Source organism: Lepisma saccharinum, chromosome 25 (assembly GCF_977018435.1).
Source record: "Lepisma saccharinum chromosome 25, izLepSacc3.1, whole genome shotgun sequence".
Lineage (NCBI taxonomy): Eukaryota > Metazoa > Arthropoda > Insecta > Zygentoma > Lepismatidae > Lepisma > Lepisma saccharinum.
Genome location: NC_139253.1, coordinates 54,673,478 through 54,691,675, shown reverse-complemented (window position 1 = coordinate 54,691,675; position 18,198 = coordinate 54,673,478). Strand labels below are relative to the sequence as shown.

Here is an 18,198-nt window from a genome sequence, read left to right as displayed (position 1 = left end):
ATGTTTTCTGTTACATTAAATTTTAAAGATGGTGGCTTACTCCGTTTGTGAAAAAGAAAACTCCATACTGGATCTATGTTACTATTTTAATTATTTAATTTATTCCAGTGTTCTTCTGCAATGAACGAAGCTTCCCAGACATTCAACTCTGTGTTTCCTGTTAATCTTTTTAAAACCCTTCTCTTTATAATCAAATGCTTCTCTTCGATGATATGAGTTGACAAACCTGTTCTTGGGTTTAGATTTATAATGTCCAAATCGTGTTCGTGCCATCTTATTGCCATTTTCCTTGCTGTTTGTCCCACATAATCCTTTGAACATGAACAACTTATATTATATATTCCTGTGGTTTCCACATCTGGTAGAGAGTTTCTCATTTTGAATTCATTAAATGTACATTCCAAACTTCTTGGTGATTTAAAAACAATTTTGAAATTAAAACTTCTAAAAATTTTTGCAATTTTATGTGAGAATCCCTTGTGGAATGGAATGCACACAAATTTCTTTTCTACAGATAGATTTTTCATCTTTGTCTGTATTTCTTTTTTCCTTTAGTTTTCTTGCGACTTGTTTTTTGATTTGATTTATTCTGTTAGTGTGAAAGCCATTTTCTTTTGCTATATTAAAGAGCCTTTCTTCTTCATTTTTGATATCCTCATTATTAGAACATAGTCTTTGTGCTCTCAGAAAAAAAAATATAAATATGTTATCCATTGTTATACGCGAATGTGTTGATTTGGCATGGATGTATTTTTCCCCCGCTAATTTTTTCCTATGGACTGATGTTTGAATTGTCGAGTCAGTTGTCTTAATTTGCAGATCAAGGAAAGAAATTACATTGTTATTCATGGGTTCGCAAGTGAATTTTATGCGACGATGTGATTCATTTAACAATTTAAATACGTCCATGATGGTGTTCTCATTTTTAGCAATAATTAGCACATCATCTACATATCTGATGCAGAGTTTGATATCCGCACCTATCGCATTAACAATTGGAGATTCTATGTAATGAAGGAAAATGCTGGAGATGATTCCGGATACTAGGTTTCCCATTGATAGACCATTACTTTGCTGATAGATTTTGCCATCAAATATAAAGTAGTTGTAATTTACACATACAGTAAACCATCGAACCATTTCCCATGATTCTACCTGGTTAACCTTCATCTCAATAAGCTATCTCTGTAATGCATCTGTGGCACCTTCTATTGGGACACTAGGATATAAATTTTCAACATCAAAACTTGCAATACGATACTCATTATTCCAAAAAATATTTCTTAGTTTCTGTTTCACTTCATATGCATTTTTAACACTGAATGGTGTTTGTTGTTTAATTATAGCAAGTCTTTCAAGTAAATATTTGGATAGTTTGAATGCAGGATGAGTGAAAGTTGCAATGATGGGTCGGTTTGTGAGTTTTTTATAGTCCAAAGGCAATCGGCAGGGTTGAATTTTTGACAATGAGTTTTTTCTTCATTTCTCTTGGTATCGTGATACTGCTTTCAATTACTTTCTTTACCTCATTTATTATTTTAGTTATAGGGTTTCGAGAGGTTTCTGTGAAATTGTTTACTTTGAAACATTCTTCCATTTTTTCTTTATAGTCCTTAATTCGGATAAGGACAGGTTTATTTTCCTTGTTCGATTTTATTAAGAAAATGTCGTTTTCTTTCAACCAGATCTTGAAACCATTAATTTCTTTTTCACAAATGGAGTAAGCCACCATCTTTAAAATGTAATGTAACAGAAAACATCAAGAGACTTTGTGAAAACAATGATGAATTTGAATTACCTGATGATATTTGGGATTCATAATTTTAAAAAAATCTGAAATAAAAATAAAACAGACTGCTTTTTTCACAGTTAAGTTGCTATACGAGTACAACAATGTAACATTGACAACATCCATCATATAACTTATTCTTTTTGTTTAAAAAAAATACTAATCATTGTTATAACTGTATCTTTAGTCAAAATGAAAATAAATGTCTGATGAAAGGAGCGTGTGTTCTCCTGAAACGTCACAAAGAAAAACTGTTTTCTTATGCTTGTAATAACCGTAAACTACAGGAATATAATTCAAAGATTCAGTTTCCAATAAATTTATCAAGTTTAGTTGTCAATCCGGATGTTCGGATGGGTTATAGTTTGTTAACATTTTTAAGAAAGTGCAACATACAATTATAAAGGGGAACGTTTTCCTTTCTGAATCCAAAGTCTGTGAAATAGGAAAAGGAGGTAAAGACGGATATTTGTAAATTAAAACAATTATGTATGTTTTATATGCATATTATAATGGACAAAAAACGGCTTAAAAGCTGTTAGCTCTAAAATAAAATGATAATTATAGTGTAAATCTCACTTACCTTAAATTATGCTCTTATATTTGGCAATTACTTGTATCTGCATCGGTACCTAATTTTAAGGCGATATTTATCATTTTAAACAAACAGTTTGACTCATTTTACAAATTATTATCTATGATTTTATTGTTTAGAGCCAACGTAAGAATAATGACAAGTGTATTTTAATACAAATGGTGTTATGACATACAGAGAGAGAGAGAGAGAGAGAGAGAGAGCACGAGAAAGTCGACCGTGTCCTTAGCACCTTAGTATAGTGTAGATACATAACGTAAATGAAGAATAATACAGAAATAAATTCAAAATGGTACGCACTGGTGTACGCAGGGAAAGGTGGTCTGATGGGACTACAGTCGGCTCCAAAATTTCAAATTTTGAAAATATCAACATTTTCAAGTAAATGCAGGAATGAACTCGGAAAATACCGTAGTGGTAAATTAAAAACCCTCTTTGAAATAACCATCGATTACCAAATTTGTCTTCGAATAACTTTCAAAACGAAGATTACAAATGGAAATTACCAAATATTTCAAAACGTGCAATGCCCACACCCAAGAATGCAGCTACGTAATATCCACCTTTACAATTATAGCTCCCTCCGAAAAAATCCTGCGTGCGCTAGTGATGGTAGCGGAAGGCGAAAGTCTACTGCTAAGTAGATTCATTATTCTATCAACGAGAATTCGATCTCAAACTTCGATATCAATTGGTAAGTTAAAAGATTTACTTTGTGTAGTCTGCATTAGTATTTGTGCTGAATTCATATTCAATTCCCGTGCTTTTTTTCTTAATGGTTCCTAAACACAGTGATGATCATTATATTGCGTTTTATGTGAATTCCGACTAGACCTGCATTTGCCTCCATAGTAGGGTCATTGGATCATACATTGAGGTCGGCATTACAGTAATTTTCAGCTAAACACTGAAGATTATATATAACTAACTAACTAACTCTCTAGCCTTCTTAAACCCGAAGGTTCATGGCTGCAGCAACACAGGCCTTCCATCTGTCCCTATCTTGAGCAAGATCTATATACTCTTTTCCATCCCTACCGATTTCCTTTAGGTCCATCTCAACGTTGTCCCTCCATCTTCGTCTTGGCTCTCCTATAGGTCTCTTACCATCAGGTTTCCCAACAAGAATCCTGTGAACTCCTCTTTCCTCTCCCATTCGTGCCACATGGCCTGCCCATCTAAGTCTTCTTGATTTAATTATTCTAATAATTATAAGATTCTAAGATTATATATGATTTTCCTAATCCAAGGTTTTGCGTTTATTGATATTCTGAATTATTATTACTATTATTATTATTATTAGTAGTAGTAGTAGTAGTAGTAGTAGTAGTAGTATTAGCTACACGAAAACCTTAAAATATATTAAAAAACACTTGGGAGTCCTTAAAAGAACTGACAACATTATCGAAGGGATATGTGGTGGCCAGACGCTTCTTCACGCCATGAAGATAAGGTCCAACTTTCTTAAGATTGGAATGAATTGTTGTTTTAAGTTCACTTTATGCACAGATTGGCTAATCGGAATTGAACCTACAGTTTAAAGTGGGATCAGAACAACTTTGCATTGTGCCTCCACTGGGTATCGAACCCGGAACCCCTTGATTGGCTTTCTTAAGATTGTCCAGAGCTTTATAAGTACATAATGTGTAGGTATAAGTATACGTACTTTGTAAGTATATTTTTCGTGTACCTTCCACTGTTGGTAGTGTAACTTTTTCATTCTTTGTTATTGCATTTTGCAACAGGAAGGAAAGCAAGCAAGGCGAATCCAGTTTCAATTTAATGGACTTTGGAATTTGTCAAGAGTGCCAAGATATTTTTACTCAATTTTAATGTTATGATTTGTAAAATAATAATAATAGGTAAAATACAAGTTGTATGACTGAGGGGTAAGATATGAAATGTTACTCTGCCCACCTGAGAAAAATCTACTGGGCTCCCTTGGAGAACAATTTAAAAAATACGTTTTATAAAGTATTTCTCGGCAATCAACTGTGTAGCTATATACTGACAGTTAAACATTTTCCTTTAGTTCATATGTTATCAAGGATAACACTGATGATATCTGAAAACATGAAACTATCCATTTGCTTCATGAACAAGTTAACATTAAAGAATCTATTGGCAAGATCTAATTATTGTTGAGAGACGATGCAATAGTTGACTATAGAGCATTCACCGTCGTCACTCCTTACCCTGCATAGGCTGCAAGACAGCTTTTAAGGACCCAGTGCATTTTAACTTCGGGAGCAAGAATAGCACGCTACGCCACTTACGCCACTGCCACTCAAAGACTGCAGTTCGTGCGAAGCGAGGTGTCGAGGGCGCCCACCAAAGACCAAAGAAGAAAAGCGAAAGGACAGTAAAATCAGAGAACAGAATTCTTAAGAACATTGTATCTTGTTTTATTACGATCAAGAATCGGCCACCGTCAAATTTCCCACGTCGTAAGGATTAAATTTTCAGGTTTCCGCAAGAGGTCCTCTGTGTTCCCTTACCAAACTGTAAATCTTTTAGTTTCTTCTTTCTTCCTTTTACGCCCTTCATTGCGGTTTGCGAAACGGCTACCATTGGTTTCATGGGTCCTGCCGGTGTGTCGCTTACACAAGCACAGTTCACTTCCACACTCAATGGAGCATCAGACATGGTAGAAATATCTTTGAGGATGCATGACTTTATGCTTCCATCTTCGGTTGCAAATCCACATCTGTGGCTGCATACAAATCGTCCACAATGGAAAGCGAAAAGTAATCTTCATAAACCCTAATACCAGATTTAGTCATGAATTCTTCACGTTCGGAACTCTTGTAAATAATCCATGACGTTCTCCTGGCTAAAGTTTCATGAGTTTCGGCAGAGGGAGTGAAGCCGAAGCTCCTCGGAGGTTTTTTGGAGGTGCAGAGGAGTTCGGTGTAAAGATGATCGACCTTTATGTCATAGCAAGCCTTTGCAAATATATTTTCTTTCGGAAGACGCAATGGTTAATTTCTATAGAGCCTATGAAATATTATGGGTAAAAAAGTATTTTCACCAACACGTACCTGTAAGAAAAATCTTAGTATTTCATTGAAAGAATTATTTGAACTTGACTACATTAAACATTGAATATATTGGGACATGATTTAATGTATTTGTGAACACTGCAAGAACAAATCGTGTTTTCTTGGCATTCTCTATTGCCGTAGGCGCCGTGGAGAGAGGAAGCATTGAACAGAGTAACTTTTGACTACAGCGCCTTGAATAACTTGAGTGTGGAAAACGACCCAAGAAACTAGTTCCCCAGACGGATGACAAACATAGATGGCAGTGCGATCGAACCAGGTGCTAATTTTGTTATGAAAGTAATGCGGCTTAGTTAGTTTTTGGAATATATTGTGTAGATTTGTTTCTCTAGAAAGGCGGTAAGTGAATTGATGGAAACAGTTATATTTGTGGAGTGATTTGCAGTCACGAAATGACATTAATTTGGAAAGAAAAGTAAAATAAAATTAATAAATAAATAGCAAGCGTAACACAAGAAGAAACATCGCAAAGTGATTCCGGACGTCAGGTGTTGGATTGCGTACTAGAGTTTTATTTTTCTATGTTATTAGAATATAAATAGTATCCTGAGAGATATTTCATACCGAGGCGAAAAACCACAAGTGTCGCTTGGAAGCTAGCAGTCCGTAATCAATGCAGACTTTCGAACCGTAGGGACACAAGTTCTGACAGCACCGTTTCCTCAAGGAGATTTTACACCAAAGAGACTCGCGACAAATGATACGAGGATTTCACACCAAATCGACACGAGTCCTTCGGTCCAAGGCAACTTTCATACCGAAGCGACACATGTTACTTGGAAACGAGCCAATCAAGAGCAACATTTCACATCGTAGCGGCATGACGGGAAGCACAGGCCAGCGTTTGGTTGGTGAAATCCTCAAGCGATAAGTGTCGAGTGCCCCTTGTCGCTTTGGTGCGCAATCTCCCTAAAGCAAGACACTCATTGCATCGCGCATGCGCGAACAACAAACCACTGCAACATGTTGCAAGCTATTGAGGAAATGGCCCAGTTTGAGCGACGCACAAGCGACAAAGCGAAACGTGTGGCTTATCGTGTCGCCTAGATCTGTTGTTGTAATGTGCGGTTTATCGTGTCGCCTATCTGTTGTTCGCAAGCAACGCTTGCTAATAGACTGAAGGCACCATGTCGCTTGTCACTTAGTTGGGAACTCCCCCTGTAGCGCGTCGCTTCGGTCTCAGCACCCTTCCTTTAAGGAGCTTTCCGACCGAAGTAACAAGTAGCACGCGAATACGCCATATGAACGTGTCGTCTGCTGTTTGGACCCTCATGTGCAATGAATGCTATTTTACAGTCTGGAAGTGTGTGTTACTAGTGTGACAGTGTAAACATCCCGTGTCGCTTGTCCCATTGGTTTGAAAGTTTCCTTACACTCAGGTGGATGGCACTAAGAAAGTTTTGTGGGTTTCCCCTTGTCGTTTCATGCGATCATCATTATTATCATCGCCGCGATTAGTTTAAAGCGGAAGAAAAGAGGCAGTAAATATCCAAAATACAAATGCTTCAGTGTGTATATCTTTAAAAGAAATGATGATGATGATGATAATAATGAACCTAATTCATACACAAAAATTTAGTTGCCAAGAGCATTCCACGCGTATTTTTTCTCCCGTAGTATTAACGAAAGTATGACGATAACAGGACGTGGTCGACTGTCTAGAATGTTCGTTAACATCTTCGCGACTACTGTACCAAATATCATAGCAATTATCACATTCATAGAAATGCTTTATGTAAAAAAATCAGACGTTGCAGCGAAAACTCCATTTACTTCCATTATAAGCAGACGAATACCAAGCAGAACTGTGCCGTTTTCCACACTACGTTATTCAAGGCGCTGTACTTTTGACCCATCTCTATATCCACTCTCATACAAGAATTTTTATAGACAAGAATATATTGTCGAGAACGTTAGTAAACTTTCTATGTGCAGAACATCTATTCCTTTAGTAAATAACCTATGGCGCAGTGGTAGCGTCGTTGCCTTGAGATCAAGGTGTCCCGGGTTCGATACCCGGTGGAGGCACATAGTGGTTCGGAACCCACTTTAAACTGTAGGTCCAGTCCCGATTAGCCTTACTGTGCACAAAGTGGACTTAAAACACCAAATCAAACCAATCAAACCAAACCTTTAGTAAATAATCTCAATCTTAGTTGTAAGAGGTTGTTTAGAATAAACAACAACAGGAGGTTTTATATTCTGAACTACCCCTTTGCTATTTTTTTCCTTGCACCTTTCTTCTACTATTAAAATCATCCCATGCAATATTATACAATGACGAATTCTTGAAACCACGGTGATCCCGAATCATAGTACTAAAAGCCTTGGCAACGTAGTTGACGTGATACATAATAATTGGAGACAACATATTGCCTTTGTTGCACACTTATTATTGACAGAACCATAGTGAAGTGATGATCGTACTAACTCGTTTGGGTAAATCTACTCAATAAGACCAGCATTTTGAGGCAGGAAGACTGAAATAATTTTCCTCAAGAATGAAGGTTAGTAAAATGTTCGTGTGATGTAATACTTTAATGTTGTAACTTATTTCGTTGAACTCTATAGTATTCTGGGAGAGAATAGAACAACTATTGCACGATGGGTCACCTTTGTCTTTCCTGTTATAAGAACACATTATATTGTTTGGGAGATGAAACTACTCAGCAATCCAACACTTGTCAATATTATGTTGAAAATTTCTTCTCAATTTGTGTGCGAATCTCTGTGGGACAAGCATACAGGCTTGCAATTGATGACTACAGGATGAAGGAGGGTTCAAAATTAATCTCGCAGTTAAAGAATTAACAGCACATTGAAAAACTCAAAGTTGCATTAACTTACAGTTCTGTACTACAATGTTAGGAGTTACCGTAATGTGTATAATATTCTACCGTTAAAATTTAACAGCCTGCCTGTTAATTTACAAAAACCGGACGCAAACGTTTTTTTTTTCATTTAAATTTGAATATTTTGTCATGCATAAAGATAGATAATGATTATGAATTGCAGTTGCTTTCACGAGAAATACATTTTTACAAATTGAACCATTAAGATTACATTAGTTAGGTTAACTTTGTCATGACCGTTAATCCCTAAGTATCCAGTTGATTTTGACCATTTCTAAGGTCACCCTTCTCAGTACATTTCCATTGAACTCTTCCGACTATAGGGGCCTTGAATCAGCTGTAAGACTGTTAGTTCCGTTCACAGGGTTATAGAAACAATGCCCGGGTATATTTACCTAACGCGCGCTCACACGTTTCAGTTTTCAACAAGTTATTTTATTTATCAATTTATCAATTCTGTAATACAATAACAATGTTCAGTAGTAATAAAATTGGTTTATTCAACAGAGGTTTTGTTTTAAATCCTTTCAAACAATTATAATTTGAACTTAGGAAGTCTTGTTAGTAAAATTTTCCCAGTGCTCGTCCATGTGTCCTGCGAGCAAAATACTATAAAAACGGTTGTTTCTTTAGTAGTTGGATAGCATCGAAAATTGATGTTCTTAGGCCGTTATTTTTGCAGTCCACTTTTACAGTGGTGTACCTTGCACTTTAACTACACATTCAAAAACCGCAGACGAATTTCTGCAGCTCTTGACTGACAAAAAAGAATTAAAATGGTGACGAAGTCAATTGTGTAGAACAGATGGAAGGACTTCGAAGCCAAGCCTTGTGAAAATAATTAGCCGAAATAACGGAAGAAATAATTGAACAGTGATGAGTCCAAAGGAACACGTGTCGGCGCTCAGTTACCAAAGAACTTCAGCTGTGGGGGACCACGTGTGCTATTCCACAGGGGAGCTTTGAAAATTCAGTATGCAAATATTGAGAACATCTCTTGGGCTATGCGGCAGTAATTGTCACCATAACCTCCGCAGAGTTTGATGGATGGGAGGGAAAGATTAGAGTCGAACAGCTATTCGTTCCGCATCTGAGTGGAATGTGTCCCTCAGGAGAGCAGGGGAGAATTTGGAAGGGGCTGGGGGAGGATAACACTGACCTCCTGTTGCTCTTCTTTATCCCCTTCGATTCAGGATGAGACACGGGGGATGAAAACTGACAGGATTCAAGAATTCCCCGATCCAGACGATCGAACAGGAACAGCACAAAATACGAATTCCTATGTTCAATTCTTTTCACCTTGTTTGCATTTTTAGACCTTGTAGCTGGCAAAATGATGCATTTGCGAAGAACATACAAGGAGTAATGTGTAATTCAATGATAGCATTTTCCATCCGATAAGGGTTACCAGATTTAAATCTGGTGAGCGTGATGGCCAATGAATTAATCAACATATTCCAATGTATAAAGATTAAGGTACGGTGAATTTAAATGAATAACTTAGTTACTTATAATAACTTGAGATACCAATACCATCTTAAGAAATTCTGCAAATTGTTTCTATCTTCCGTTTACTGTCACATTCATTATACTAGAACAGAGGATGAAGAAATAAAGTTGAAGTTAATAGGAAAAGGTATTATTAATACTAACGAAGTTACATGTTTAAAAAATGAAATAAACAAATGCATACAGAGAAAGGTTTGATTTTGTCTCTTTTTTTCTTTACCGTCGCGCTTCTGCAACTTTTGGTTAATCGTAGCCATAAAGATGAATAATGAGATGATGAGATTGATGAAGAGATACTCACAAAGAACATCCATGGCGAGATTCGAACCCACGTTGTCCTAACCACTCCGCCACAGAGGTCGGCATACGTGTAGCGCCTATCTCCACTATTGACATCCAGTTTTAAAATTAAAAACAAGATTGATGAGATGCAATCTCTATTCATCTCTATTTGTCTCTTTCCATTTTGCACGTATTATATGTCGCAATAATACATAATTCGTATGTATAATTGCAGAAGTTTTATATGTAATGAACGAAGTACAGCTAACAAATTAATTCAAAATGAACCTGCAATGAATTTGTATAAGCCAGCTATTTAGATTCCTAATACAACATTTGTATGAACATCTGTCAACTTCTATTTAAAAATGGGGCTTTTAGCTTAATTTTTTAGCCAGAAGGCTTGGTTTTGAAGGAAAATCTCGGCAAATTTGAATTACATAACTACATATATGTACTGAAAGCATATTTGACAATAAACACTTAATCCAGTTATTTGAAAAGTATAACTCTAAGGTAATGAATCTCTACAACGCTTGCTTACAAATATTACAATCTAGGTAAAGTTATATTATTTGACCTTGCGGAATAAATATCATGTGAGATTCTCTTACTTACAACAAAGATGTTCACAAATATGAAACCAAAAATATTATTATATTTTATAAATATAAATAAATTATTATTAAGTGAAACCATCATTCAAGATTTTCTTCAAGTTTCACCGCGGAGAAACATACACAGTAGACATCTGGGCATAAAAAATTATATTCGGTCATTTTCCGTGCAATGAAACCAGATAGAAATGTGAAGTTGGGGAATCAAAAATATTTCAATTTTAAGTAGCACAATTTTCTTTAAATAATGAAAAAAGAAAAGCAATGGAAACCAATACTTCATGGGGTTCAATCTTATATTATGTCTTTTTTCTTTATTTTGTGATAAACAAAGGTAGACAATTGCCTCTTATTTTGTTGAAGGTAATAATGCCTTGAATTTTATTTCCTTTTCCAGGGTTGATTGCTACTAAGAGAGATATCAGCCGGTAAAAATTCATGAAAGTAAGTAATTATTGTACTCATTTCCTTACTCAATTTCTAAAAATTCGGTGCAGGTTAATTGTGGGAAATTGGATTTTAAAGAGAAAAAACTGTGAAAGGAGTTAAGATTAGAATTATGATAAGAAAGACGTTTGTGGGCATCTCTATGGAATCTTCATTAGATTAAATTCATCTCATGATCATGGGTTTCTATGACTTATTTGTTATATTACACCTGCCCGACATAGTAGTGATACCATAAGTGGGAAATGGTGCAGAAACGGGGCTAAAAGTTTGGCGGGAGGGTACAGTATTCCCTAAACTTTTCGATGCAAATTATATCTTAAATACCCGATTCAAATAATTTGACACGCAAGACACTGACGGTTGAAAGAAACTTGTTTTAAAGCCTTTTTTGTCTACGATATTGTTGAACAGCCGGTCTCCGTGGTGGAGTGGTTAGAACAGCGCGCTACGACGCCAGAGGTCCCGGGTTTGAGTCCCGGACATGGCTGCTGTTTGTGAGTGTCCCTTCCACAATTTCACTGTATCATCACTCATCCTCATCTTCTAGATTAGCCAAAAGTGGCAGAAAAGCGAAGTAAAATAAACAAAATCAATCAACCAATATTGTTGAACAAAAATTTCTCAGTGTGCCACTGAGATCCAAATGAAATCCCTTTATGCTTCGATAAGTCAACTTAATTTTTACATTAGGGTATTTGTGTGTTCCGATTTGTAAGGTGGTGACTAACGTCAAGCATTTCTTTAAGGTCTGTTCTGATCTAGCAGGTAAACTAAACTCTGGGTGTCAGGGTCTGCTAGCATATTTTCATCATTGGGCGTGGTCATTGCATCGAGTTCCATTGCCGCTGTTTTCTGTCTTTCGAGTCCTGGACCCGGGTAATTCTTATTTTCAAGCAACTCCTCAATTGTGCTTAAGAAATTTTTCGGTCTCCCACTGGGAATCGAACCCGGGAACGCTCGCACAAAGTGAAGAACTTGGGTAGACAGGAGTAACGATCTGACTACATTTTGAATTCTTCTTTTGCAGAGTGGGATGTGTTTGTTTTTTTAACGTGGTTGATTGAAATTAAAGTTTTTGGTGCATGAAAGCTTGTATTACTTAACTAATCACACCACTTGGGTACAAACCTTTGAACAGTAAAAAATAGGATAATTCTTGCGAAAAGCCGATCTCCGTGTCGTAGTGATTAGCACAGCGTGCTATAACTCCATGAATCCAGGAATCAAATCGCGCCCTGGGCATGGATGTTCTTTGTGAGTGTCACTTCATCAGCTTCATCACTCATCAACATGTTCGCGATTAGCCAAGTGGCAGAGAAAAGCGAAGTGAAAAAATCCAAATCAATCAATCAGCTTTCTCGAAAGCCTATCTTACGAATACATTTATTAACACTAAAGGCAAATATATGTATTCAATTACTAAAATTCAAATACATGTGATAAAAAACTGAGGACATAAAGTGCCACTCAGACACATAAGAATAAGGCATGAGACTAACAACACACAGTCCCACAATTGTTCTGGCTATGGGTTCTGGTTGAGGCAACAGCCGTTAACTTGCAAAATTGCAGTTTCCAGGATATACTTCTACAATACTTTACGAAATATAAGCCTTATATGAGAAATCAACAACATACACGCTGGTTACGTCTGAATAAATCGCATAGTAATATAAATATATTCTAAGTACATTCTTCAAATATGATACCAAAGTTTCGAACGAGATCGGGTGTCTCAGACATCAAGTATAGCCTCATTTTGAATTTACAAAGATTTATCTCTGTCTCGTCTCGAAGGGCCTGATCTCATTCTAGAATTTTAGAAGCCCCTAAAAAAAAGGTTGACATTTTTTTATAAATAGAGTGGACTGAAATTTATATGATAGAATTATATGACATTTTCAATACATTTATGTATGCATAAAATGGGAAAAAAAAATTCTGCTTTTAGTGATGGTATATGAAAAAGTTATAAAAGTTATATAATTTGCTAGGCAGTAATAATCTCCACAATTATTTCGATGACAATTGTGGAAGTATGCAGTTTCGGACAATTCCGTTTGAAAGATTTGAAAAGGAAGAAAGTCATTCGTATACTCTTCTGAAGTAGAGCAATACCTTACCTTCGAATCGACTACTACTTTACAAAAGTGTTAGTCCCTCTTGCACAAATGAGCATTAGCCCCTATTGTGGTTTCCTAAAACTAAACTTTATTTTATTCCATAGTTTCACAATTATTTTTAACAGTTTTCATCTCCTTAAAAATGATTCCAATAGCACATATCAAGTAAACTAACTAGAACCACGATGCAGTAAAATAGGTCTACTGTAGTTTAAATTCTTTTGGAAATGAACTTAATGTTTGTAAAAAAATATATAAACTTTTGGTGTTGAGCGATTAGAAAAATAGGTTCTTTTAACATCAGCACCTTGCATCTGTGAAATTAATTGAGGGAGTACAACAAGAGCTACAACTTGTATCCACGTATTTAGGGAGTACTGTTGTGTAGTGCAATCATTATTTCGCAATGGTTCAGTCAATAATAAATGCACAACAAACGTTCCTCGTACCGTCCCTCCTGTCGAGAAGAGGACATTTTTAACTCAGCTTCAAATTGGACAAAGCGTCTCACCCATGGTTATTTGCTGCAAGGGTTGGATCCTCCAATGTGTAATGTATATAATGTTGTTTTAAATATTAGGCATATTTTTATCGAATGTAATTACTGACTTCGTTTTGTTTTGATTTTGTTTTCCTCAAACAAACTTTTAACCTTCCATGTTGCGGGATGTTTTAACATGGGTTTTTACCTTTTGGAGAAGAGCCTGTTTCTGAGGAAGCTTTTCGCCTCACCTTTCCTTTTTAATGTGTTGTGTATGTCCTGTGCAGGTCCCTTTACAACCTTACGCCTTAAAACTTTCTCAAGGGGCTCTTTAAACATATTATTTATCTCTAAGCTAAGGGTTTTAGATAAGAGGATTTTCCTCGTACATTTTGAAGGGTGCTTAATGGACATATGGGCCGACGCACCCAAAAATGTTAATGCATTCAAGAAAATTAATCCCAAAGAATGTTTTTAGGCACCTGAATTGTCAAAAACTACAGGGTGTTCATAAAGTCCCGGTACCATTACAAAAAACATAGTTCGGAAACTACACGCAATAGAACAATGCTGTTGATTGCAAAATGAGCTACAACTTTCCACGTTTATATGTCATACGTCAATGTGCGGCCTCTAGTTGCTTTCAGAACATCAAGGCGGTAATCCACTTCTGCCCATACACGCCCCATCATATCACCAGTAACAGTTAGGATACTCTCCGTTATTCTTCTTCTAAGAGTAGCCACATCTGGAACAGGAATGCGGTAAACACAATCTTTGACATACCCCCAGAAGAAGAAATCCAAAGGTGTGATATCAGGAGAGCGCTGTGACTAGGGAATAGGTCCATCACGGCCTATCCACCTGCCAGGGAAATGCCTATCCAGTGCCCATCTTGTTGAAAAATTATGGTCATTTTTCAACCAACAGCGTTGTTTTATTGCATGTAGTTTCCGAGCTATGTTGTTTTTTGTAATGGTACCGGGACTTTATGAACACCCTGTATAACTATAGCAATAACAAGTGCTTTAGAATAAATGTTCTTACTTCATTGTTGCTTACCTTGCCTTTCATCCCTATCACACAGTTCAGAAACCGTGGAAATCTCAACTAACAATAGGTATTCCTCACCCCCTTGTTGGTTCATTATTTCCAGAGCAACGCATGGTTTTCATAGATTCAAATATTAGAATTGACTCAGATGTGGCCATTTCATCAACAAAATATTTTAGCGTACGTGAAGACAGATGAGAGGGAATCGTTTCCAGATAGAATGGTATAAAGGTTTAGTGATTTATTTGTTCTTATTGTATCAAATATTGCATTCATGTTGACTAGTATACAAATATACGTATAATGGAGATTGATCAGATGTTGTTAGCCTGTGTCAAGAATAACCTGTATAAGAAATTATATTTAGTTAAGTATAACTCAATTGAAGATTCTATTTAATGTAGATCAGATTGTTTGTGGTTGCTTAAGGAAAAATTGGGTCAGATTACGTACTTTAGGTTTGTGTTGATTGTATTACGCAGTCAGGTCAGCCACAGTAAAGTTGTATCAGAAAACTTACATCAGATTTGATTATGCGTCTTAGTTTGGTAGGTGCGGTAAAAGTAAATCGAGTGAATATTTTGCTTAAACTACGTTTTTTAGGTTTATTAAGGAAGTTAGCATGAGCTTGGTTAAGTGAGCTATCTAGATTGCATAGATAAGATCATCAACTTGTTAGTTGTTATAATATCAAGATTATTCAGGCAAGATAAAATTGAAGTTTACTTCTCACATTCATCCTACTTCATATGTGTTTAGCTTACCTATTTTGTATAAATTGTCTTCAGATATCTCGATAAGTGATAAGTATGAATTCAATTACTTGATTACAAAACAACTAATAAGAAAGATACTAATAAATATCTTCTCTTTTGTAATTTTGTTATTTTACATCACTTTTCTACCAATTTTCACTAAGAGCCAAGATGAAGATGAGTTATGATTGGATGAAATTGACGAAGGGAAACTTACAAAGAACACCTACGCCAAGGCTAACACTTGGACCCGGGAAGTTCAGTTGCAAGATCGAAAGTCAACCACAACATATTCATTGTATGTCTAGAAGACATTTATAACGCTCACCGAGTCGGATGTGAAAAGAATTGCCCGCTCTTTTATGTACCAAAAGGGCAGTCTATTCCTGCCTCAATCATTGATTGTGATCTAATAACACAAGTGAATTTTCTTGGTATTTTATTTATCAAATGTTAAAGTCCTAAATTCAATATGAGCCATTAAACAGCGTTTTGGGCTTTAAGTTATTTGCATTTTTTTTAGTACTTTTATTTCACAAATGCCAATTAAACACAGAAACGTAAACTCTGATCAGTTCGCGTATGGATGAATTGAAGTGTGCAAAATGATGTAAATTAGATATGTACAATATTAAGTAGAATCTAGATATATTCAAATATAAATCATTTAAATATTCAGGGGATCCAATATGTATCCAGGAAATCGGTATGGCGTAATAGGTGTGTATGGTGTAATGTAACTCGCTATCAAGGATTTATTACAGATTTTGATGTTGACATATTCCTTTTGACGTATGAATGATTATTCTATACCTTCCTACTTTTATTTATTTATTTAATTCCTCGTTTAGAATGGTGAAATTAATAAATAAATACTAACTTTTCCATTCAACGATTCCTACATTTCATAAGTTGTGCAAACATTGAAAGTAGGGGTAGTACTAACGTAATTAGTGCAGCACATTTTAAAACATGAGAATAGCAATACACAAAAATAATAATATAAAGACAATATAAAACATTACTGTACATATTCATACAGGAAGTGGTTTCTGTGGAATGATTTCCCTTTCTCTCCTACAGGACCGGGTGATGAGCAGCTCTGTTGACCTAGAGCGAGATTCCACCGACCGCGAGAACGACCCTGTGGTCGAGTTCGACTGTGCCCTTAGACGAAGGTAAGTAAGGCTATATAAAGTTCCTAAACGTTTCTTCTTTATTTTACACTTCTAAAAGTTACTGTTGTGTAATTTAAGTTCACTAAAAATCAATAATGTATTGTGCAACAATTTCAATATCATATTCCAAATATATTTAATACATCATATTTGGTAAGCTACAAATACAGAAAATGAACTCTGAATTGATCAAGAAGAATCCCAAATATCCATGTCTTACTCAGATTTCGAACCCAGAACTCATTATTTCGCAGTGCAGCTCCATCCCAAAGAGGTCTGCACTGCCTGGGGAGAAATTGCTTTGAAAAATATCACAAAATGAAATACAACATTATTTTTTAAATGCAGTAAAATTATAAAAGACACTATCAGTGACACAGGAATGTTTTTGATTGAATAATTTTATAAGAATATGTAGATACAGATTTAAATGAGACAGGTATGACACTAAACCAATATTTCCTGTTAGGTAAATATGTGAAACCAACTGATATGGTTGTAAAATCAAGGAACAATAAGACTTCAGTTGAAGAATAAGTTCCCTCCACGCTTAACACCCTGCCTTCATTTCAGAGATAGAGAAAGGGATCGAGAGATGTCGTCGCTGTCGAGGGAAGAGCGCAGGCGCAGAAGACGAGCGACGCAGAAGTACCGCACGGCTCACGCGACAAGAGAAAGGATCCGGGTGGAGGCGTTCAATGTGGCGTTTGCCGAACTCAGGAAGCTCCTACCCACTTTACCACCCGACAAGAAACTCTCCAAGATAGAAATCCTTCGCCTTGCAATCTGCTACATCGCATACCTCAACCACGTGCTGGACGTTTAGAGAATTTCGATCTTTTCTAGGTAACTCCTCAGGACAGTGCACGCACCGTTCAAGTTTATGTTAATTTGATCATAGTTCTGAATTATAAAGTTTTTTTTTTTCCACAAATCCAATTTTAAATCAGCCTCAGTCTTGGAAACTTAAGCAATTTTTTTAAAAAAAAATTGGACCTCGCAATGAAATAAAGGGACAATATCCTAAAAGATGTTGAAATGAAGATGAGCTACATCTTTTACCAATATCGCAATATGCATTCAGTAGAGTAGTAGTTACGGACACTTGTGGTTGTAATATTGGAATTCAATGGTATCCAAATGAGCCCGCGACTGTATATATCTATTTATCGTACTACAGACACAACTAGATGCCATTGAATTCAATAATTCCATGAATGTTAGTGACATTAGCATACAATGTTAATTGGACATTATTCATTGTCCAGTGCTTAGTGGGTTAGAGCACAGGATTTGTAGTAAGTCACAGGTCTGTCTTAGTTTCGATCCCCACCATCGGCAAGAGAAATTTAATCACTTGAAGACGAGAGAAGAGGTGTTCTCTAGAAACCTAGTGTTAGAATAGTATAGTTTAAAAAGCACTAGGCAATGGATAATATTCAATTAACATTG

The 18,198-nt window shown here is 36.0% G+C and overlaps 1 protein-coding gene across 1 annotated transcript; it reads left to right on the top strand.

The window, feature by feature from the left end:
• The first annotated feature begins 7,869 nt into the window (after positions 1 to 7,869).
• On the top strand, positions 7,870 to 17,572 carry LOC145978647 (helix-loop-helix protein 1-like). The gene is made up of 4 exons (XM_083111406.1): positions 7,870 to 7,953; positions 11,104 to 11,150; positions 16,652 to 16,746; positions 17,320 to 17,572. Exons 2-4 carry the CDS (start codon positions 11,145 to 11,147, stop codon positions 17,570 to 17,572), a joined length of 354 nt encoding a protein of 117 aa, XP_082967532.1. The 5' UTR covers positions 7,870 to 7,953; positions 11,104 to 11,144.
• Positions 17,573 to 18,198: the final 626 nt, after the last annotated feature.